General features: G+C 40.6%; 1 protein-coding gene and 1 long non-coding RNA gene across 2 annotated transcripts; one reads left to right on the top strand and one right to left on the bottom strand.

Moving 5' to 3' along the window:
- The first annotated feature begins 496 nt into the window (after positions 1-496).
- On the top strand, positions 497-10,652 carry LOC144531835 (uncharacterized). Its single transcript, XR_013503259.1, has 2 exons — positions 497-987; positions 7,920-10,652. It is a non-coding gene; the product is annotated as an uncharacterized LOC144531835 (long non-coding RNA).
- lhx5 (LIM homeobox 5) lies at positions 6,068-23,225 on the bottom strand. The gene is made up of 5 exons (XM_078272151.1): positions 22,628-23,225; positions 20,165-20,388; positions 18,978-19,255; positions 15,985-16,150; positions 6,068-8,309 (listed from the first exon to the last, which is right to left on the bottom strand). Exons 1-5 carry the CDS (start codon positions 22,798-22,800, stop codon positions 7,960-7,962), a joined length of 1,191 nt encoding a protein of 396 aa, XP_078128277.1. The 5' UTR covers positions 22,801-23,225; the 3' UTR covers positions 6,068-7,959.
- Between the last annotated feature and the right edge of the window lie 2,110 nt (positions 23,226-25,335).

Genomic DNA, 25,335 nt, shown 5'->3' with positions numbered 1-25,335 from the left:
TCCTAATTGTACAATCCTCCCAAATTATAGTCTTAGTTTACTGGACCAGTAACTATGTAGTGATGTAGGCTACTGTACATTCATGTAACAGGGAGTGGACACCTCAATGGTTTTTGACCTTATATTTTGCTGGGGGGGAAATAACTGATGAATATACTCTGTTCCATTCATGTCTATGTCCATATATACAAGGGAGCAAGGCATATAATATGTAGAGAAGGAAACTCGTCCTCTATAAAAAAAATAAAAGCGACGCGAGAAAGCGTGGCACATAATAGGCTAGCGGACAGACTGAATGAAAGTCTAAAAATATACATTTACTGTATATACTGCTGCTTTTAACTGAAACCATTCAATGAGTCACTGTCATTTGCAAAAACGAACAGTTGTACACTTTGCATTAAAAGCGAGCAGTGGAAGTTAATATGACTTAGGAAATGTATATTTTAGCCCATTAGAGAGAGGGAGGAACAGAATGAAAGAGATATTTACGCATCATATTCTAGCGTTGTAGAAAATTGATCTTCATGGTAAATTTCCTGAGTAACATTATCTTCTGCTTACTTTTAAGGCAAAGAGTACAACTGTTAGTGCAAATGATTAGTAGCCTAATCCTTGAATGGAATGATTATGACGGTTTCAATTCAGAGCAGTGGTCAGTTAATGTATATATTTAGGCTGCTTACGCGGTCGGTCCGTGATCGTCTGCTACGCTTTCTCTCGCTGTTTCATTACAGCGGCTGTTTCTTTTATTTTTATACAAATATACGTGTTTCACGTCATCATACGTCCACAAGAAGCTGCTGCTCACTCTGTATAAAGTATGTACAATGCGTATTCTCCATTTTGGCGTCAGCAAATCTGTGATCGACCTCGCGGTCTTGTGAGGAAATTACTGTCTATCTGAATGACTTCAGCCTGGCTCAACCTAGTCGCTCCTCCTCAGCCTCGCTTGGCCTTCGTGAAACGCACCAAGCATGACTACTGGTATGTTGTTCAGTAATTCTATCTGTGTTAACATAATTGTTTTGGGTATGGAATATTGTTTGGATGTAATGTTGTTGTTTTTTTATTTCATCATGTGAAGTTATTTTATACATGTATTGTGTTATTTAAATCAATAACCTGACTAACCTTCTGTAAAGAATATTGTACTTGGTGTCATAGCTGATAATAGTCCCATTCAGAAATATCCCTCCATTATGTTCCCACATGCTCACTTGTACTTTAAAGGCCATGTAACAACAGGTGAAATCTCTTCTTTTCTCCTTTCTCTCCCAAATAATGGCTCAAAAGTTGGATTGTTTTTTGAAAAGATAAAACTTTGTGTTCTCTGATCGAGACAAAATACTCCATGTATCTATAACCTATTTAACAATAAAGAAAAGATCCCAGGCTCTATCTTTCTCCCAAGAAATGTCAAATTCTCTTGAGACGCTCTTTCAAATGAACCATTCATAATGTTTTGGCATCGGGGCTCTCATGAGTGACTAAAAAAAGCTTGTTTTTTCTGTTCTTCTTTGTTCATCCTCTGGCCTTGATTAAAAAATGTCCAAGTTCAGAAAAATTGATTTGGCTACACTGGATTAAAAAAAAAAAAAAGGCACTTCAAATATCCTTGAAGTTCAGCTTGGATCTCTTCATTGCTGCTGAATAGAGATCTTGGCTTTCATTATTGTCTGTTCAAATTAGAAGCTCCTTCTTGTTGCCAAACGTTACAGACACAGCTGGTATGTGAGGTCAGCCAGTCACTGGCAGTCTGAATCCACTTGGTGGCGCTGTGGCTATGTGTCAGTGTGAGGCTTGGCACATGATGCTCTGAAACACTGCTTTCTCTTTTGTCTTATTTCAGACAAAAACTGTCACTTTTCCTGGTTTCAGGTTCCCAGGTTGTACACGCTCCACTGTGTCGAAAAAATGAAGGAAAAGTGGTGAAAGATGAAAAGAAAGACATTTTAAGCAAGATTTCTTTTAAATAGATAGATTTTACCATTGACATATACTGTATGCAGTTTTCATCCTGGTGACGACCAGACATTTATCTTTTTACATATTTTCATCATGCTACTATTAAATTATTTTATTGTGTATCCTGAAATGTTCAGACACATTTTGTTTGTCATCTGCATGAAACAACAGAGGAAGTCAAATTTAAAGTACAATTCATAAATGTAAGATGATATTTTGGATCCCATCACACTCTTTATCCAGTTGATGTTTAACTATAACATACTAAAATGTGAATCATACATGTGTGTATATGTATGTGCACATGCATGTACATTTGTAGTCATTCATATTGCATATGAATGGATGCATGTGTATTAGTATGCATTTGCTCACATTTGAGGTGTAGAAAGGTCATTGCTCTAATCTGTTTTGTTTTTTAATTTATTTATTTTAATTGCAACTGAAAGACAGAAGATGAAGACCAATTCAAATTTCCATAGGCATAAATGATGCAACTCATCGTTTAAGGATCATTAAAACCTGCATTGTAGTCCCGGCACTGAAGTAAAGCCGCTTGTTCTATTTCTTGTTCTATTTTTGCTTGGACAGCCATGACTTAATGTATCCTAAAGGTGCCCACCTGGGTGCATAAACACTCGGCCTGACAGCCTGGCTATGCATGGCTTACTCCTCCTCTCTTCATTTTATAGTGTGCATGTATCACTTTAAGGCATCCATCTATCTAGTAAACCTTGAAAAGGCTGTTGAGGCTCGGTATAAATCTGAGGGTGACACTCTGACAGTCCCTGATCTGCCTGTCCATGTTGCCTGAAATCTCTCTCGGCGATCGTAACTTTGCTTTCTCACGCATTCTGACATATTCCTCACTGAAGCGGAGGTCTGTGCGTAAGTGTGTGTGTGTGTGTGTGTGTGTGTGTGTGTGTGTGTGTGTGTGCTATCAGATAAACTAGCTCAGCTCTAATGTCACCTGCCAAGGTGCAGCTGACAGAGGAATACACAAAAATATTGCAGCATGATGCAGCATAAAATAAGAGTTTTGTGTGAGAATGAGTAACTGGGATCTGTAAGTGAGTGTGTGTTGCAATTTAGCCTGGCATATAGATATGTTTGTGTGTGTAAAGGAGTATGTGAGTGTAATTAATGATGTGTTCCTCCTCTTCATAGGGTAATAGGATTTCCCCACCCCAGGCTGTAAGGAGAGTAGAAGGGGGAGAAAATGTCTATGCACTGCGTGTGTGTGTGTGTGTGTGTGTGTGTGTGTGTGTGAGAGAGTGTGTGTTTGCAGAGTTAGTGAATGGGAGCCCCATGTAGTGATGCCAATAGAGGGCCTGTGTGTGTGTGTGTGTGTGTGTGTGTGTGTGTGTGTGTGTGTGTGTGTGTGTGTGTGTGTGCGTGTGTTAGGGGGGAGGGGGAACAAGCGAGTGATTTATAACAGCTACTCCAGGTCTCTCCTTTCTCCCACAGCAGCACCGCAAACACATCCATTACAAAAGTACTGATGTTAATGGGATTGTTGTGTGTGTGCATGTATGTGTGTGTGTGTGTGTGTGTGTGTGTGTGTGTGTGTGTGTGTGTGTGTGTGTGTGTGTGTGTGTGTGTGTGTGTGCACGTGTGATACAGAGGCCGCACAAGTGTGAGTGGGCACCTTTATGTGTGTGTGTGTGACAGTGATAACCAGATGCTACTGGGTGAAAGCAAGGTGAAGGTTACTGAGGGTGTTTCGTGGAGGTTTACTGGTGCTCAAGTCCTAGCACCCATGTTTCTGTGTGTGTGTGTGTGTGTGTGTGTGTGTGTGTGTGTGTGTCGCTCCGCTGGAGAAAATGCAGCTGAGGAGATGCAGAAATAGAAACCGGAATTGAGGAAAATACTCTAGAGGGTAAACAGAGGGAGCAAAAAAGAAATAAATAAAGAGGATGTAGAGCTTCTTGGTAATGGACTGGTAGATGCTAAAGACCACACCCGCCTCAGTGTGCGTGTGAGTGTGTGTGCGTGTGTGTGCGTGTGTGCGTGTGTGTGTGTGAATATATATACACACATAGTGTCTGCCTGTCTCCTCTCACATTACCCTTTACATTAAAACCAGTCAGGGGGAAAATTACTGCAGACCTGGGCCACCGTCTGCCCACCTGGCCCCAGAGCGAGAGGAGGGGATGTGGAGCCAGAGGAGGGGATAAAGAGGAGGCTAAGGGGATGAGGAGGTGGGGGGGGGGTCAGAAGGACCCAGTGAGGGGCAGGGCTCAACCAAAGGCAAGGGTCTGAAGTCAGTTTCGTGCAAGGAGGGAATTTCTGTGCCTGCAGGCCTCAGAAAAGGCCCTGATTCCATTTCTGTTAGCAGCGTTAAAGAGAAAGAGAGTTTGTTATGCTGATGTTACATTTTAGATGGATACAGTAATTTAAAGGTGCTCTAATAAATATTTTTATGAATCAAATGAGTGTGGGTAATGTGAACGTAGTGACTTCCAGCAACAAATTATCACCAGACTCTGTACTTCCCCTCATCTTTAGTTCTTTTAGTTAATTGTTTTGGTTTCTGGACTGCAGCTTTGCTGTTTTGGTTGAGTCTCACTGCACTGAACAGGTCAGCTGTTTTCAAGTGTAAAAACTCTGGCTCTGCTGGTATCACCAAATGGTGCATGAATAACATATCATGTTGCGTGTGATTTCACACCATTTAGTCTCTACTGACTTATATTGTGACATCGTATAACAAAGTCCGCATAGGGAGGAGGTTGGGCTGTTCGTGTCCCGTGTAATACTAAAAGTCAACGTTGACTAACCCTTCACATGGACACTAATTTACTCACATACGTAACTTTGTTTATGTGAAACAAACAGACTTATTGGAACCCAAACTGAGATCTTTTCCTTAACCTGAGTAGTTTTGTTTGAATTCACAATGTTAACCACGTGTTTAAACTGACGAGTTGGGAATGAGAACGGCAAGCTTAAAATGCGTTGACACGACTCTCAAAATGTCCTTTAAATCGGGGTTCTATTTATACGCCTTACCATGAGTTCACGTTGGATTATAAACCCACTATCAGCTACCTGCACAGCACCAAACGGCAGACACACAGTTAGCAGCTAGCTGGTGAATAAAATGGAGATTTAGGAGCTAAAGAGCCAGCTATTTCCCTCAGGGTTGGACGGGAGTAAACAAGGGCTAAAAGCTGAGTGAATTGCATTCGCTAATACGACTCCAAATGCTAATGTTGTTCTGTGTCTGCTGGAAGTGTAAATAAGCAGCTGTTTGCTAGCATGTTTGCCATACAATCTTTATAAGTCAATAATAAGTTAATGTTGTGTTTTTAGCTTGTTACACTGCCCCCAAGCGGCCATAAATAGCAAATAATGCAGATTTAAAGTATTATCTGTGAGAATAAAAAGAAAATACAGTCGTTATTATGTGGAATGTTACAAAGGAGGCTAGCACAGTCTGGCAACAGACTGTAACAGTCAATAATTCATTCATTAAGCCATAGTAAGTGAATAAATGTGAATAAAGCCATAACTGTAATTACAACTCATCAACTCCTTATTGTCACTGTCGAGCGAAAACCTCGTATGTCCAAAACCGTTGCTTTTCAGGAAATTAAAAAAGGCTCATTTGAATTTCATTGAGCTATTTTTCTCAAAGTCAGGTGAAATCATCTCGTCATTGTTTAAATATTTGTAAAACCCGCAGACAGACTTAAAGGGTGGCCAATAGCATTGATTTATGAAAAAATGAAATATGGAGATGCAAGGTTTCTGCCTGACAGCGACGTTATATAATATACTTCATAAGAGCCATACCCAGCACTTAAATGTTGAGATGGAGCTTATTAAATCACGTACTGTTAGGTAGTTTATTTTGTAACAATGCATCATATATTATAAGCTTACTATAGCCTATGTTTTGATTTTAAAATCTTAAAAATAAGATATATAGCTGCCAGATAAATGTAAAGGTATAGAAAAAATCTGACGTACAGATTGGACCTGAGCACAGTACTTGTTCTAGTAAATGTACTAAGTTACTTCCCACCCCTACAAACAGAAGAAAACAGAAGATAGACTGTGTGATGAAGCTGAAGAAGAAAGCCAAATCTTCAAGTTGTAAGAGAAGGTTTTATTACCAGTGCTATTTACATAGAAATAATACAGCCTTGCCCATTTAAATGCACACACACGCACGCACATGAGCACGCATACGCACATCCCCAAGCGTTCAAGCACACACGCACACACACACACACACACACACACACACACACACACACACACGCTTTTGTATCCAAGAATATCTCAATACATCAGAAATAAGACACACTCTCTCTAGATCTTATACAATGTCCAAAAGGAAACGCAAATAATCTCAAAACAATATTTCAAGTAGAGAGAACTTTTGTGGACAAACAGCATTACAAGTGTTGGATGAGTTTAGCTTAAGACGTTGTTGTGTGTGACGAAACAAGAGCTGAAAGACGAGATGGATTTGAAAGAGTTACGGGAGGTTTTGTTGCGAATAATATCAGCTAACCGGGTACGTGTCCATTCAGAAGCTTTATTATAAGGAGAGGTAAACATATTTATGTTTCTTTTAATGTAGTTCCACAAAGGCTGACTTTTCAAATTGAGGCCCTGATGAAACTTGAAGCTGCAGAATTATTTATTGTCATTATTTAGAGAAAACAAACAACATGAATTTGTCCTCTTCGGCACAAAGATGTTCCCAAACACACAGCCGGACGCTGCTTGCTGCTTTGAGCTCATTTTTAATTCAATGTGTCTTAAGGCCACTAGATGGCAATGAGTGCTTCAGAGCCGACAGAGGCAATGTCACAGATGTTGTCTGCCCCCTCTTTTGTTTTCTCTCTTTAGAGAAAGGAGACCTCAGCTGTTGAAGTAGATTCTCCATTATGGGTTCAATGTTCTTTTGAAAATCATTTCCATTAAAACATGTTTTTTTTTAAAGGGACAGTAACAAAAGGAAGGTCAGGTGAAGCAGTCTGCTGAGCAGAACTATCAGGGCCGGCTGTGTGTGTGTGTGTGTGTGTGTGTGTGTGTGTGTGTGTGTGTGTGTGTGTGTGTGTGTGTGTGTGTGTGTGTGTGTGTGTGTATGTGTGTGTGTGCACGCTTGAGTGAGTACAAGTGTCTGCATAATTGTGTCCGTGTTTTGAATAATAGTATAGACATCCTTCTTTTGAGCTATGGTCAAGAATGCTTTTTGTGCATTAAGGGACTCAAAGCTGAGATGTATGCTTGAGAAAGCCAATGTCAGAGTTGTGTGTGTGTGTGTGTGTGTGTGTGTGTGTGTGTGTGTGTGTATACAGTTTCTATGAAGAAGCAGCCTTTGATTTGACATGTCTTACAGAGAAGAATGTTTAAAGCAACGGCTTTGACTAATCGTGTCTCGATTCCCACCTACGTGTTTGTATATGAACATTAAAGATTAAAGCGTGTATTAAAACCTGTTCCTTTGTCTTTTTAAGTTTGAGGGTAGAGCGGCAACTTAACAATGAACAGAATGAAAAAACTAATGCTTTAAAGCAACGTTTTAACAAAAACAAACAAATGTGGTGAGAAATGAAGAGAACCAAAGATGTCCCCGTTGGCATTTCTCTCTAATGTGCTTGTAGAGCTTTAGAAGATACCTTCGGTAATATCAAGGGGAAGGTGAGAAGCATTTTTGCTGGGTGGAATTGCAAATTCTTTTTTTTAATTTTTATTTATTTTTTTTATAATTCAAGTCCAGTAATCCAGGAAGGGATATGCTTTGGAGTGTCTACTGGGCAGCAAATATTACTTTTTCCAGCAGCCTGTCCCATTCTTGATTCCGTTTCTTTCAGTTCGTCAATAATTGTGAAAATCAGTCCGTGATTTTAAAAAGTCCTCCATAAAAATGTCAGCTGTATTTTTCACTCCACAATGTGTGTTTTATTGTATTCATCTCCTGAATTAACTAGGCTGACATTCAGCCTAGGAATGGTCCCTGTGGTTTGTCCTTTACCAGGCTGTGGTTTCACCCATCTCCTGGCCTTGGTGGGACATCGGAGCGCTGTAGCTGGAGTTACTAACCAAGGAGAAAGGAGGACTGGGTCCGCCCCCGTAAGCCTCCCCCGGGACAGGCTGCAGGGAGCTCGGTAAGCCCGGCTCCGGACTGGGGGTTTCCGCGTGGGAGATCATGTCCGTGAACCTTTGGTCGTCTGAAGGGTGGTGCCCTGATCCCTCCATGGCTCCAGGTCCAGAGCCCAGGACGTAGAGAGACTCGGCTGGAGACTGAGCCTGCGAGGATGGAGGGCCGTGGGGGAAGAAGTCGTAGTTACTCCCTGGTCCATAATAGTCGCCTTGGTATTCTGAGAAGAGACAGGGGAATACACGGGGTTAGACTTTCTATCAAAGACTTTGAATATACATAGTTCCCCACAGCGGTGTGCGACTTTCCACACACCTCCACCCCTATACCTAAGTGGTGAAATTGATCATGTCAAATTTCCAACCAACCGGTCTCCAACAGCCTCATTTGAGTGTATAAACAACTTTACACTTCTCCACCTCAGTTCTCTCGCATTTTACACACTGCATTCATCTCCCTCACTCATTCAGCTCGCAGCCGTGCGTGCACCTCGATGGATTCCCCTGCTGAAACTTCACGATTTGGATGAGGAACTCTAAAATGAGATTCCAGGCTCCCCGCAGCGCTGCATCTCTCTCCGTCATGTCCGGATGTAGCTTCCGGCAACATGAGCTACACACATCACGCTCTTATTATTCCCAGCATGCAATTCAACTGGGGCTGCAGATAACAATTGTTTTCCTTATCAGCTAATCTGACAAAGGTTTTTCTTGATTAACTGATTAATCGTTTGGTCTATACAGCATCATTAAATAGTGCAAGATGCCCATCGCACTTTCCCTAAAGCCCCATGGGACATCTTGACATTGCTTGTTTTGTCCGACCCACAGTCCTGAAGGGCTGAACGATTAATCGTTTTCAAATCGAAATCGAGATTTGAAAGAATGCGATGAGCTAATCGTGAAGACCGCGATTAATCGATGCAATATTTAGTTGAATGTTTGGTGTAACATTTTTTATTCCTTTTTTTATTATATTTACTGTTTTGTTCATAAGATAAATGCTGGATTAATGTTACATATCACAGATTGTTTACAGAAATGTCCTATTTTCAGTGGATTTTTCATTTATTTATATTACTTTTTATAACATGATGGTAGAAGGTGTAATATGTAGATGCTGCTGTGGAACTGAGGTGTATCAGACATCTCAGTTTACAGGAAAGTACTGATATTTTTTTATTGGAATTGTTTTTTATTATTATAACTTTAACTTTTGTGATAAATGTTCTGTGTTTGACTGTTCAATGTTCCATGTTTTCTAAAAGAAAATCACTTACTTTCTCGCAATTCATATCTATGTTCTCATCCTTGCATAAGAATATAGATCAGTTTTGATGTGTCTCAAGATGTTATAATGATCCATGACATGTTTTATCGAATCGTAATCGCAATATCTGGCATAAAAATCGCTCAGCTCTAGTCCAAACCCCAAACATATTCAATTTACAGCAATATAAACTAGAAAAAAAAGCAGCAAAGCATCCAATTAATTGTTGGAGGATTATACATTTAGTAATCGTTTCAGCTCGGAATCCAGCATTATTGCTCCTATGGACACCGGTTTTGAATTTCCTATTCCAACCACACCTTGCTGCTGTGTTTCTATCCACAGACACAGTGTTGGATCATCAATAGTTTTCCACATGAGTGGAGTCAGTCGTGGCAGTGACAGGTTTACCCTTTCATCTTTACAGTGAGAACAATTGTGCAGCATCACAATCATCGTCAGTAAGACAAAATAGTTCTCTATCAAAAACACATTATGTCTGTTTACATGTCAGCAAAGCATTGGGAAGTTCTCTGTTGGGACCTACGTTCACTGATGTCATGCATATATCCACACACATGACACAACAATGACTTTTAAGATCTTATTGTAATTCATCCCATTTTGTACACTTTTCTAATTTACACTGCTTTGCATCAAAGCCTTATTATTTTTTAAATAATGTGTAACTAAATTAAACTAAACTAACTGCACTAAGCAGGAGCGAAGGCTTCTTTAGTCTGTACATTTTTCCTACAGTACATGGCGCATGAAAATTCAGGGGATCAGCAAAGTCCGTAGGATTCATCCTTTGAGGAACGTGAATGTCTGTAATATAACTCATTTAAATATTTATTATTGTTATGTATTGAAACGCCAACTTCAGATTTGAAATATTTGAGCAAAGCTTGACTCATGACTGATGTTTCTCTTGTCTAAAATATTCTGTGGCGTTGACATGAAAGCGCTGCAGCAGAAACTGCCACAATAATGACAGAATACAGACCAAATTCCTTGCTTTCACAAAAAGAAATCTCCAGCGCACACTCGGATTTACAATTAATCTCTCCCTAACCTCTAACAATGACTGACATGTTCACGCCTCTGAGAGGTTGTGGCACAGTTTGGGTCCCCGACTAATGTTTGAGGTCTCTATGTATATTCATATTATTCCTCTAACATGAAGATAATATAATTTGTTGTTTATGAATTTACTGAGTCTCTAAATTGATCCGGAATGCTGTCCATTACAACCAGGATTCATAACAAAGGGTTAAAGGGTTGCAAAATATTTTTTTTTAAAAATACAAAAAAAATGATTCAGTCACATACATATAGTAATATCTAGCTATGCAGAAACTTTTGTATTTATGTGCCCAGGTTTTGAGATATGTGTGTCTATGATTGAGATTGAAAACACCCCTCAGGCCATAGATTCAGAGTAGTCAGGTTCAAGAGCAATAGGAGTAAAAAACTCTAGTAAAAACTAGAGATTGCTGCTGTAGCATTGCGTAAAATAGTGTTCTGTATATTGTATGTACAGGAAACATTTTTGTACTTTTTGTTTTTGTATTGTTGTCTTTTGGTTTCTTTGTACTTATCTTGTATTTATCTTGCACTCCTGACTGCTAATTAAGTTTCCCATCTGGGGTAATAAAGTGACTGAACTGAACTGAACTGAATGATTTCTGCCTCCACCCCAATCCAACGGTAGTGAAAGGAATCTCTGGTGCTCACAGCATTGAATAATTAGACATTGAACATGTATTTTCACAAACAATGTCCCTTTTGGATAATTAATGAACTGTAAATAGTTTATACTGTATAGGGACTATTTCTTCGGTAGTTCCGATGACAATTGTTTCCTGGTTGTACTGTGGATCCAGAATAACAGAGAAGCTGTTTGTAATGCTGGCAGCAGCAAATAATTCATTTCCCTGCTTTAAATTGGACTAGGATGTAGGAATCTACCTTTAGATGGTCTATATCTACAACGTTCCACTTGCGGGATTGCTACGGTGCAGCAGAAAATTCCGCCGGATGCATGTATTTTCGCCGATGTCCGTTTCCTTCTGCTTTCTTTGTGTTGGAATTTTAAACTCCGGTGGATTTGTGAGGACTATGGTTAACTGCTCCTCAGATCTCTGCAGGGTAAATCCAGACAGCTAGCTAGACTATCTGTCCAATCTGAGTTTTCTGTTGCACGACTAAAACAACCTTTTGAACGTACACGTGTTCCACCAAAACAAGTTCCCTTCCGAGGCTATTTTGCAGAGGCTCCGTACGGAGTTCAGCGCCGCCCAAGACAATTGTGATTGGTTTAAAGAAATGCCAATAAACCAGAGCACGTTTTTCATCCCATCCCACAATGCTGTGTGGACTAGCCAGACCCTTCTCCACAGTGCTGTGGAGGACGGTCTGGCAAAGCGAGACTAACCTGTATATAACGCAACAGGTAAGAAACTTGTTATTTCTTTGTTCTTTTTTTGTAATTTGGGTGAACCAACCCTTATTGTTTCTAAGCAGTGCACATGTGAATCCAATCCTGAGTGCCAAACCACTTTGAGATCCATCCAGTATAAATTTGGACAAAAGCAAAACAACCAGCAGCTGAGCTCCTCCTGCAGTCTCTCAGAGCAGCCTGTATGCCTGCGGTATGTTCTTGTTATATCTCATATTTGTCTGTTAAATATAAAGCTACAACCAGCAGCCAGTTAGCTTAGCACAAGGACTCATTCTACATTTGTTTAATCTCTACAAAAACAGAAGTATAAAAACCACCAAGTTGTAGTTTTTTTTTACAGGGGTTTATGTGCCAAGAAATAGCTAGTTTGTTACCTTTGGACAGAGCTGAGCTTGGTGTTTTGCCATTTCCAGTCTTTATACTAAGCTAAGCTAACCGGCTTCTGGCTGCAGCTTCATATTCAACACAGGCCCGAGAGTGGTGTCGTTCTTCTCATCTAACTCTCTGCAAGAAAGCCAAAATATTCCTTTAATCAAAAACCAGAGACTTATATCTCCAAACACATCGCTGCTGTATTATCAATCTGACTGCACAGTGATGCTCTGAACCCAGCAACAGTCTCAAGGGGACAATGACGTAAAATTAAATACATATATTTAAAAAAAAATAAAAAAAGTTTAGTTTGACGGTGATATTCCCTAAAACTATCTCTTGAGTTGTTTATGAGGAAAAAAACCTGTCAGAACAGTTTATAAAGGATCCATCCCCTCCACATGTAGCCAATTACTTCACACAGCGTTTGCATCCGTTAACTAATAATTACAAACCTCCACCTGCCTCCTGCTTCCTTCTCTCCGCTTCTATATTCTCCATCCAAAACCCATTGCCCCCTCTGCTCCACATTACCTCAGTTACATTAAATCCATTCTGTTTCCACACCACCATGAACTGAGATCGATGCAGACTTTATCCCGCTGCCCCAGATGTTGCTCTGGCACTTCTCAACTCGCACCAGATGTTCCCCTCACTCCTATTTCAGTCTGAACAGGCACAAGCGGGAACTAACAGGTTCCACATCAAGAAATATGTTGCCCAATTAGAACAACTGCATTAATTTGCTGCTGCATGTGGCTCTTTTTCGAAATCGTCAAGAGAAACAATAAGAGCTGACACGACTTTCGGAAACAAGCTAATTATTTGATCTCACAAACAGGCCCCTGCTAGGTTGGCCAACCTCGAGAATAAACAACGGGCTTGTGTGGCCTGCACGGTGTGTGTGTGTGTGTGTGTGTGTGATGGGGGTGGGGATTTTATGGAGGGGGGGCGTTGGCTCTGCAAACTATAATTACACTCACGCATACAGACGCAGCACACCACACACAGGCATTCCTCCCTCTAAACAGCAGCAGAGGAGCAGAAGGAAGCAGCGGGCTCAGATAAAGGCGAGCAGACTGGCCTGTGCTGCTGCTGCGGCACAAAAGGGTGTGAAAAGCAGCGTGCAAAGAAAGCAAGAGAGATGCGAGTGAGGGATGAAGGTTTTGTCCTCTGTTTTCCCCTCCCACAATCTGCGCGGCAGCCTTGGAGGCTCCAGTTTATTGTAGACTCAATGCCTGGGCCATTCAGGTAGATGTGCAGGAGCTGTATAGAAACCACGGCTCTCAGCCTGTTCATGAAAAACAAACTGCTGATATATATGACAGGTGCATCTGATTTATTCCTGCAGCTCAATGTGGAGCTGTGTTAGCACGCTGTTGTTACATGCTGCCCACCTGCTATTGTCTCCTAATGGGTTTTTTTTTCACAATCCAGACACCCTACAATCCAGATTTTTTCTTTTAGTCAAGTGGTCTTGACAAGTGTTTTAAAGGAATATTGATTTAAAGGAGTCTTGACACCCGACTGGAGATCACATTGTGCTCAAGCACACGTGATTAGAAAAGAAAACTTAACAGTGTTAAGAACACAGCTTATCATTTCATCAGCAATTCATTTTCACGTGTGGAAAACAACAAACCAGGCGCACCTTATCTCCAGCATCCAATCGAAAGAAGCTTTCACAATTTAATAGCTATAGCAACTATTTGACAAAATCAAACCCAAATTCTTCTGTGCAATTAAAATTCCATCCATTTTTTAAAGGTTTTCTGTGTTCCAGGTCAGTGCTACAAATACTTGTTTTAATTTGCAATGACCTGGTCAGTGAATGAGTTTCACCTCTACAGGTTTTCACCCCATTGGAGCCAGCCAAAAGAATTTCATACAGGTACAGCTGGGTATAATTGACCATAAAGGTATAAGAAATACATTTTGATATGAACTTTATGTCAGTCTATTTGTTGATTGGAGTTGATATCTTCTGAATATGTATCTTTGATCTTAACTTTAAGTCAAGATATTTGCTAGTCATTATTCCAAAGCCTCAGTTTTTTTCACTTTGAAAAAATTTATCAAAACTACTTTTAATGAATCTACTTCTAATGTGTTACTTTCCTTGAAAAAAAGTCTTACAGTAATTTGTTGGAGACGTAGCAGATTTATTTTCAAGGAGGAAATGAGCAAAGTCTTCAGAAATAGAACAACCTTCAAGACGTGAGTTTTTTTTAATCAAATGCTGTTATCTTTAATGGCTATAAGGAAGGCTTTCATCTTCATTAAAACGACTCACACGTTTCTTTTGCAGAATCTCATAAATACTGGTGTTGTGCTTAGGCCTGCAATTAACAATTATTTTCATTGTCGATTAATGTGTCGATTATTTTGTCGATCAGTTGTTTGGTCCGTAAAATATCAGAGAATGGTGAAAACTGGGGATCAGTGTTTCCCAAAGTCCAAGACGACGTCCTCAAATGTCTTGTTTTGTCCAGAACTCAAAGATATTCAGTTTACTGTCACAGAGGAGAGAAGAAACTAGAAAATATTCATATTTAAGAAGCTGAAATCAGAGAATTTTTTTCCCCCTAAAAAACGACTCAAACCGATTAATCAAAATAGTTGCTGATTAATTGAATAGTTGACAACTAATTGATTAATCCTTCCAGCTCTATGTGTTTTATTCATCCAGGGTTTACACTCTGTTCTGAAAAAGTTTTAGGTAAATCAAGATGAATTGTGTCTATTGAGCTTATTTGCTTGACTGAAGAGTGCCCACCATGCTTTGGTGTGATTGGATACATCTGTTCCGCTCTCACGTGTATACCAAGTGGCATTATGTGACAGTTAGGCAGGCTAATGCTTATTGTGAGCCTTCACAATCTTTACGTATACGGTTCATTCCCCAGAGTGAAATTCTCCCGGAACATACGCACTGGCTGACTGAATAGTCCCCATGGTTAGAATCAAACCAAGGACTGATCCTACAGTATGTTGTATCTTTGAACAAAAGATTAAAGAAAATCATGCGACCCTCGATGTCCAAACAAACCACCCAGAGGTGACATCTGCAGTAGGTTAAGAACAACCTTTATGTAATCTTCCTGCAACCTGACACCATAACTACCAGCCGTGTTGATCAAGGTTGCAATTAAGTTACACAATATCACATTTGTTTCAAGTGAGAATGAAACCAGCATAGAGATTATTGTTGTGATTACATTTGCCTGGATTGGACCAAAAAAAAGGTGCCAGTGCCCTAGTTGAGCAGTTCCATGACAAGATCAACATTGCATGTGATATATTTATAATCATACGTACAGTATATCTTGCAGTGGTGACGCTGAATAGTCGACTATTCGATCTAAGGAGCTTAATTTGACTACCAATCTCACAGTTGCATCAATGCAATGTCTGAAAATATACTTATGAAACAAAAGATCATTCTATTCGGGCTATATGGGGGTCCTGAATGTCTGATTTGACATAGATAGATAGATAGATAGATAGATAGATAGATAGATGAACTTTATTGATCCTAAACTGGGAAATTATTGTGCTAAAGCAGCAAGAATAAGGCACACAGCATCCATAAATATCAGCATAATAATACTGTAAATAACAATTAGAAGTAAGGGTACTCATGTGGACAAAAATCCGAAGTGTCGGTACTAAGTACTGCTGGGTCCCATTTTAGGCACTGGATACACATAAAGATGCAGGACAAACAGGGCCGTGCACTTCATTTTTATTAGTTGCATGTATTGGCAGAAGAGAATCCTTTATTCCATACCTCCGTAGTAGCCGTAGGCCCCAGGTCCTAAAATGTCAGGATCCTCCAGCCTGCCTCCCAGGGGCCTCATCCTCCTCGGGCCCCTGAAGAATGCGTGCCGCCGGGCCCCCAGAGCACTCAGCTGCTTCATTCGTCGCTCTTTGGATCTTCTGTTCTGGAACCAAACCTACATCCAACCAGACAGACAGGAGCCCAGTTAAAAGGGTTTCAGCTTTTGCTTCAGATTGCCAGAATTGCCGGTGCAACACAGATGTCTTCTTACTTTATAGTTTTATTTTTTAAGGTGCATAACAGTGACTAATGTTTCGATGCACCGGCAATTTTGTTACTTTACACTGTTTTGTCCTGCCTTGGTTGCACCTGATTGTTGTGGTCTGCACAAGCGCAGAGAACTCTCTCTTTTTTTACCTATAAACCATGTTGTTGTATAAGACTCAGACTCTAATCACAATCTGTTGCAATGAAGCATAACTGACAGAATTGACAACAAATTATTATGTATTAACTTCATTTGGATCCTGATCATTTTAGGTAATTTCCCTGATCTGTTTAATGTCATGCTCACTGTTGTTTGTGTTGGAGCCACAATTCAAATGCATTATTATTTTTTTTTTAATAATCATCCCAGTTATCTGACAGCTCTTTAACCATTATTTAGAGTATTTCAATTAGCAGTAATTGAGGTTTACATTCTTGGATCTCAGCATTCAAATGACTATAAAAAATCAACTAGTTAAAAGTTAAACTAAAAGCTGTTCCACTTCACAGAAAAAGCTAAAACTAACCAAATTTAAGAATAACAAATATTCCAGTGCAATATCACAACTACATAATGTTTGATCATTTAACTAACACCACTTAAGTAATTCACTCTTTTATTCATATAATATAAATGTTACAATATATCTTTGAAAAGCACAAATTACCAAAGACCAACTTAAGAAGTGAGGGAATGCATAAAAATGCTCTGTTTGAAATGTAGTGTCTTATCTATTGCTGAATATAAGACTAATAAACTGGACCCAGAATTTTCATGTTCCTGTTGTAAAATGAAAAGCAAAGCAATTTAAATGTACCCCAACACAGAATCTAATGCACAAGTTAAAATAAACTGTCAAAGCCACAAATTAGAGTATAAAAAGCCTTATCGCTAACGTGAGATAAACTGTCTTTGAAGAGGAACAAAGGAGGATTTCACTACACACCATATGGAAGAATGTCTGCATTATAAGCACATAACACATCTTGTTTCACTACTGCATAATGATGTATGCTCATCCCAGCCAGGCTACACCAGAGGCAAAATCCCACTGTGCTGCAGATTAACAAAAACACACACACACAAAAACACCTAACACCACTTAGGCTCTGTTCTATGTGCTCCAGCGGCAAAGGCGACACCTGCTTATTGAGAACAATCGTCTAACTGTAGGGTACATTTTTATGGAAATGCTCTCGCTCCCCTCGAGAGAGCGTTGCTTAGGGATTACATGCACATGCTGGAGAAGCAGCGTGGCTCACAGGGCTCCCCGTGTTGAGAGCAATGGTATTTAACGCACAGTGAACGAGGAGGAGGAAGATGACGAAACAGAGTCTGCATTTTGGCTCCGAGCAACACAGGGGCGGAGATCACGGGCGGAGGGATGGACTGCCCGACGGCCTGATTGATTTATTGACTGTTTGATTGATCTCTGTTGATGCACGCACGCACGCAGCGGCATGCAGTATATGATATAGATGAGGCGGTGGAGAGGCCCTGGTCTGCTCTAATAAGCGGTGGGAACAGGCTGGAAGTGAGTGAGTAGAGCAGAGTGGTGGGAAAGGGGAGGGTGGTATGTAAATCTGTGAAATCAGCGATAATTACAGTGAGTGCACAAAAACCCACATATCACAGTTGGCAGAGATGGTGCTAATCATCCTGACACAGTCTGCACCCAGTGTGTGTGTGTGTGTGTGTGTGTGTGTGTGTGTGTGTGTGTGTGTGTGTGTGTGTGTTAAAAGACAGACACAGAGAAAGGGTCCAAAACGGTGTGTTATGCTCGCGTTATTCTGCAGAACATGTTTGTGTGTGGGGTTCCTCTCGCCTTTGGCATAAACAAGACTCACCTTTCACTAATTCATGGCTGTGCAACACGTTTGATTACTGAAATAAAGCGCCGTCTGCACAAAACAAATGATTTTCTTAAAAAAACAAAAACAAAAATAAAACATAGGATTTATTATATCCATGCATCAGTGATTTGGATTATTAGATCTTAATTTCAGAGCATAAATGAACGCCTGCAGATATGGATACAGCAGTGGGAATTAGATGCAAATAACAGGAATAAAAACAATAGTGGAGTGAGCACCATTACATTTGAAAACCATCTCTCTCTCTCTCTCTCTCTCTCTCTCTCTCTCTCTCTCTCTCTCTCTCTCTTAAGTAAAGCATTAAATAGAAGCATCAAACAGTGTAAGAATTCCAAAAGTTCAAAATTAAATAAAATAAAAATTTTGTTTTGTCTATGTTAAATAATAAAAAGACACAGCATTGTGGGGAAATAAAACTAATTTTGGGGAAGCATACTGCTTGTGTTTTGCACTTCAACTATTGTTAGAAAGCGAATTTAAATGCAAAATGACAAAAAAAAAAGATTAAAAAAATCGTTTCGATTATTTGCTTATTATTTGAGAAATGTCCATCAAATGTAACAAAAAAAACATTCACATACAGAATGCGTGGTGGAAAATGTCACTGTGGATGTATTTGCTTCTAACAGAGCACACGTCATGTTTGGACGTTTCTCTAACAGATGACGAGGCCTTCAATTAGAATCTCGAGTGATGTCACTGATTCATAATCCGGTCATTTCTCTCGGATTTGTCTTTGTCTCTCCAGACCCTCCCTCGTTCAGCCCCACTGAGCCCCAACCCCCCCCCCCACACACACACACACACACACACACACACACACACACACACATACACACACACAAACAGCTGATCTGTACCTGGATGACTCGCATGTTTAGTCCCGTTTCCTGGGCCAGTTGTTCCCGGATGTGCCGGGTCGGTTTCGGCGTGGCGACGAACGCGGCCTTTAACGTCTCCAGCTGCTTGGCCTTGATGGTGGTCCGGGGCCCCCGCCGTTTGGTCCCAGAGTTCTGCTCCTCGTTCTCAATATTGTTCGTTTCCTTATCTGAAGACGTGGAATTGTCCGTCTCCTTTATGTCGTCCTGTATTGGGTCCTGCAGATCCGGCGATAAACTCCTATCTGTACACGACGACACTGAGGGGAAAACCAACAGGACGAGGGTCACGATCCGAAATGTCGGGGGGGGTTAATTAGGCCTGGACATGCACAGCGGCGATACAGGGAAATATGCATTCAAAATATGTTATACTTGACTGAAATATGTTGGGTTTATTTTTTTAAAGAAGACGAAAAATTCACTCGGATTAGATTTGTAGCCTACGCTTTCTCTGCACGTTTCTTTTCTTTATGTTGCCTATGCTATTGTTTTTTTGTTTTTCATGTATTTATTTGTAATTTGCAGATTTGATGTCTGACGTGTTTACAAAAATGGCCCAAATTCAACGTAACTCTGACTATTTCTCATTTAAGGCAACACAATAACTTGCACACATAGACCATATGACATGTAAAATAAATAACACATCTTATGTCCATAATGTGCCTGTAAAGAAGAAGGGAGCGTGCTATCAGGATGGATGAATAGACTGCGGAGAGAGGAGCGGCAAACACGGCCGGACTAACACAGCCTAGCCTATACTCATCCCCAGCGGATCCTGGCGTACAATAATAGAAAGCCATTGTCCTGTGGAGGTAAATATTGAAGCCATTCATCTGACAAGGTTGTTGTGAAATGCTCTCTACGGACTGATGGAAATGTTTAACAAAAAAACAAACAGAATCTTACAGGACATTTAAAGCCTCCACCCTCGTCTTTTTGTTTTGTCCACTGAAAGGCAGGTTAGTCAGATAGGCATTTAGGCTATATCATATTCAACAACATGGCGATAAAAAAAAAAAATGATTTTGCTTCTGCTTATTGTATCGAACAGGAAACAAAAATCACACACACACACACACACACACACACACACACACACACACACACACACACACACACACACACACACACATTTATCACAGTTTATTATCGCGTCGGTTTACCTGAGTTCAAGTTGACTTCATTAATGGCCCCGGAGCTCGAGTAATCTTCTTTGCACACGAACTTGTTCTCGTCTATGACATAGAGTTCCTCTCCCGTGGACAGCTGCTTGTTGCACACCATGCAGGTGAAGCAGTTGAGATGGAACACCTTGCTGCGGGCTTTGCGCACCAGGTCGTTTGGCGAGATTCCCTGCAGACAGCCCGCGCATTTAGTGCCAAAGCGCCTGCACGGAACCAAATATTCATGTGAAATGTTTTTAAACAAAAGCCAAATTAACATTCAGTTTAGGCCCAAACATAATGATAACACAAAAGCCAGCTGGTTTGGCCAACACAACATAATATCATTATTATTCTTTTATATATATATATATATATATATATATCGACATTTTATGTCTATAATCCCGTAGACACTCACTACCAAAGGTCCAGAATTAAATACGTTTTTTTGTGATGGTTTTAAAGCAATTTGACAGCATTGTAGTACATATTATCGGTGCATCCAAAAGCTTGCTTGTAGAAGCCAATCCAGAACAGATTAGTGCATAAAAAGTCACAAAATGAAGAATTTCAACCTCATAAATAAACACAAAATGAGGGAAAAACTCCAAGAGGTTCTCTTTTTGGGGAAAAAAAAAGAACCCCCCCTTTAACTATAGGCTGGCTAAGGGCCTGATATAAATGTGCATATCTGTGGTAATATAAATATAAATAAAATGTGTTATTAAAGCATTATAATTTGGTAAGAATACATTATTCGAGCATTTACAATAATAACAGAGATCAAATTGTAATAATGGTCAAACTATTCTACTGTCAAGCTAATAATATACCAACAAATAGCAGCACACAATAAAAAAAAATAAAAAAATTATAAGAAGAAGAGGAATAATATGGCTAAAAACCCAATGTTTCTTATTTCTCACCATCCCAGTAAAAGCCAGAATAATCTTATATAAGCAGTTCATTTTGGTGAAGTATTAAGTAAAAGTAAGCAAAAGGCATGTCTACTTGTCTCTCTCTATATTCTACTGGCAGTATTAGTAATGGCGGTGGAGACCATTCAAACGGAAATAAAAAAATTCAATTAAAAAAAAGTCAGGCTTTAAAAAGGATGTGGAAAAAAAAAACTCGTGCTCATTATTTTGATGGAGGTGCTCTGACAATAACCCCACGCAAAACGTATTAGTGACAATCAACACATTGTAGCCACGTATATATAACCGGATTAAGCAGAGTAGGAGCATTTTAGCGTGAAAATCTTCTCTTAATCCATATTCACCCGCTTAAATACCGAGTAGGAAGAAGACTCATCAATTTGATACACAAATAAAACCTAAAATGAATTCAGCAGAATTCCACTCCTGGTTGGGAAGAAGACGTGGTGACTGTTTTGTAATTCATCATGACGGAAAGAGGTGAGAGAAAACACACCTGAGTGATAGAAACAGTTATCACCTGAGGTTATTATTGAGAGTTTTAGCAGATGTTCGAGGCTCACTTTGGGCCTGCTCTACCTGGATTTTCAGTCGGCCTATCGTTGGGGGGGGGCGCTTTAAGCCTCTGGGTGAAAGCAAGCACTCCTTTTGTGGAGCATTGTTTTAACACTAATGTAGGCTTGTCTCCCCATTTGCAATGGTATCGCTCCACTGTTCCTCTCTTTCACATGCATGGCCAAGCCCCCCAGCGAAAGGGCACAACTCTACTTACACAACAAATGGGCATATTAGGGTGATTACTGTTTCGCCTGGCTAATGGCTGGCCATTTAAATCCACCGCTTGATGGGACCTGCGGTAATATGATGGCCAAGGCCGCGCGAGGCCAATAATAGCCCGTCTGGACAAAAGGCTAATGTGTCTTACATGTCATTAGACAATTTGGGAGAAAATAACTGACACATATACGAATGAAAATGATGCTAAGAGAGTGCGACGGGACAAACAAGGCTTCACTCATCACTCAATTACCTGGGACACTTTTTTAGGAATTGTGCACCGGTTAATAGCCTAATGGCTGTTGTCTGATCTGGAAAATAGATAGTAATGTTCAGCACAGAGTACACGTGGCTGCACAATGAAATTACATTGCAGTTGTTTTATTGTAAAGGCCATATTCAAAGGCCACATTGTGACCAATATTTCATTTTAGAGACGAATAAAAATTCTAATTTTTTTAAATGAGTTATCAGTTGTACTTTTACATTTATTCTGCGTGGTAACTTTTTTATTGTAGAACCCTGCAGCACAACAACACTGGCTTTAAGTTTTAACCTATGACTCGATATTTTGACCCTTGTGCACATAGGATTTAAGTTAAGGCCTGACTTTGTGGGCTACACGGTCTTTAATTTATTTCTACATTTTTATCAATATCGCATCCATGGAAAGTTTGACCTAATCTTACATTGTGACGCTTATTGTTGTGAAGAATCAGAGCTCTGAATCCAGACTCTCCGTTACCTGAAAAAGTCCATTTTGCAATAGAGCTTCCCGTCCCTGGAGAAGCACTTCTCGGTGAGGTTGCAGTTGCACTCGCAGCACTGGACGCACTTGGCGTGCCAGGCTCTGTCCAGCACGTTGAGGAGGAACCGGTCCAGGATGGGCCGCTCGCACCCGGCACAGTGGACCATCATGTCTCCGGCCTGCAGGGCGCCGAGTGCCGACCTACGGACTGCGCTGCTCGGACTGGGGCAACCCGGGTCTACGCGGAACAACGTCTTGGCTCCGGGAGGGTTTGCTGTCAGGCGAAAAGTGGAGGAACCTCCCGTTCACAGGCGGCGGAGTGACAATCCCCGGGAAGTGTTGTAGTCCTGCTCCTGTTTGCTTGCAGTCCTGGCACTTGTCACAATCCACAATCCAGAGAGGAGAGATTTCAGCCGCGCCAGCTGATGGACTGCGTAATGGACAAACCGGACATGTTTTCCTCGCGCGCACAGCTGTTAAAACATCATAATTCACACGTGTTAATTTCTAATATTTTATCCCTCGCTCATGCTTTGTTTTGGGTCCAGTCATTTCCTCCGGGCTCATCTCACGCCGCCACTTTCGCATCACTGTGCCTGCGTTATCACGAGGGTTTGCCAGCGCCACGCGCACCCTGCGCTCACATTGGATGACGCTCTCGTTAATTCCCGTGCCGGCAGAGCCAATCAGAACACAGTTGTCATGGTTACACGTTTATAGCCGTAGCCTTCGAGCGAACCTGAATCACACACGCCGTATACAGAAATTCCAGGGCCGAGAGGATGCTGGGTGTTTCAGACAGAGGCCAGCTTGAAGGTTTCATGGTGGTTCATTCAGACAATAACTGTCTTTAGGAGGAAACAAACATCAGATAGTGCCACCAGAGAAGCTTCCTGCAACATTTTTGATCGGACTTTAAACTTAGAAGTCCACAAAACACGATGAAGGCCAGGCGATACCTGTACAACAGGCGAGGGAAGACGCGTTTAAATGGCACGGCGCTGTCACTGACATGAATGTGAATAGCTGCAATGGGAGTGGGAGTAGCCGAACAAGGGGCTAATGCTACACAGCCTTATAATGGCCTTGTGACAAAACGCTCCTGCATTACACTGTGGCCGTGCCAGGGCTGCAGAGGAGGGGCCGCGGGCCTTTTCTCATGCAGAAAGCTATTTACAGGGAAATGCGATGGATTAGGTGCAGCTCATCAATAGGGAGAGCCTGGCCGCCAATCGAAACGAATTTCAATATTTACCGAACAGCCTCGTTTTGTTAGTTTGCAGTTAAGCAAACATGCAATACGCTAATTCATGTTAGTGGATGGGTGAGAAGCATTTTTTTCTTTAATGATGATTCATGGTAATGACATTAGGTGTGAATTTTGACTCATTTTACACGATTATAGGTCATCCGAGACAACATTTAGAGAGGAACAGATAAACAACAGTCCTGTTAGCATTAAGAAGCTAAATAGACAATATATTAACATTTAGTCTTATCTATCTATCTATATATCTATAATTGTCAGTTATGTTATGATCAGTTGCCAGATAAAATCTAGATCAAAATAAAACTGTTTAATTAATTGTTTATTTATTACATTGCATTCATTTGGCCGATATTTTTGTCTGACCTAAAAACTGTTAACCAGACACCCAACGTCAAAAATAGTCCATGTCTTGCTTAAGGGAACATTGTTGGACAGGAGAAGCCAGGTATCGAACCACCAACTTTACAAACAATGGCCACCTTAGCTTTACGCATCTCTTACTGTCTTTCTTTCTTACTTCCAAACTAATGCCTGTTTGTTTTCCTGACTGTAACATATCCTGTTTTCTGGCATCCTTAAATGTAACATTGATAGAACCATTAGAAGAAGTCTCCACACCTCTCAGCTCCGGTATAATTAGCGTTTTCCTATCAAAATTACGCCCCAAGTGTGGATTTATTCTCAGGTATCAGTGGTTTAACCTGTGTATTCCAGGCCTTTGTAGAGACAAGGCTGAATGAGTTTCCCCAATTATCCGAGCTCCTAACACAGCGCCCTTTAGCCTGTAAAACAAGGGAGACCAAAAAAAGGGAGGGGGGGGTTCAGGAGGAAACGGTGGGAAAAAGAGCATGTGAGGCAAATGCTCTTGTTTGAATGTAGCCACATCACATTGTGCAAAAGAAAAGAAAAGCCCTATTTGCTTTTGCTGTGCTGTGTACACCGAGCGTCACCCAAAGAGCGAGACACTCACCTGGAGAAAAGTGCAGGAGCTGTCCGTGGTACTAAAGAAGGCAAGAAACACCAAGGACAGCAACAGGCTTTTCTCCTTTCAATGAGAAATCCTACATTACACGATCACACATAGCTTCTGTAGAAACATGTGTTTTAAATGGATTCTGACAAACTGGTAACAAAACTGGCTACGCTATGGCCTTGACCCTGGCGTGACATCTCATCCTCCTATAGGGCCAAAAATCAATTCTTCAAAACACCTTTAAGCCTCTTTAGACTTTAGACTTTACATCTCTATTTCTCTTTGAAGTTTGTCCTGATGAGGTTTTTCAGGTTTTGTAGATTAATGTCAGTCGGCAGAGGTTTGTACACCATACTTATAAAGACGAGTTCTTCAGGTGGAGCAACACGACACATCATAACATTAGCTGAATATAATATATAAACACACCGATTAGACAATATCATAGTCTTTTAAATTAGC

This window comes from Sander vitreus, chromosome 16, assembly GCF_031162955.1.
Source record: "Sander vitreus isolate 19-12246 chromosome 16, sanVit1, whole genome shotgun sequence".
NCBI classification, from domain to species: domain Eukaryota; kingdom Metazoa; phylum Chordata; class Actinopteri; order Perciformes; family Percidae; genus Sander; species Sander vitreus.
This window is presented reverse-complemented; position numbering and strand designations above follow the sequence as displayed.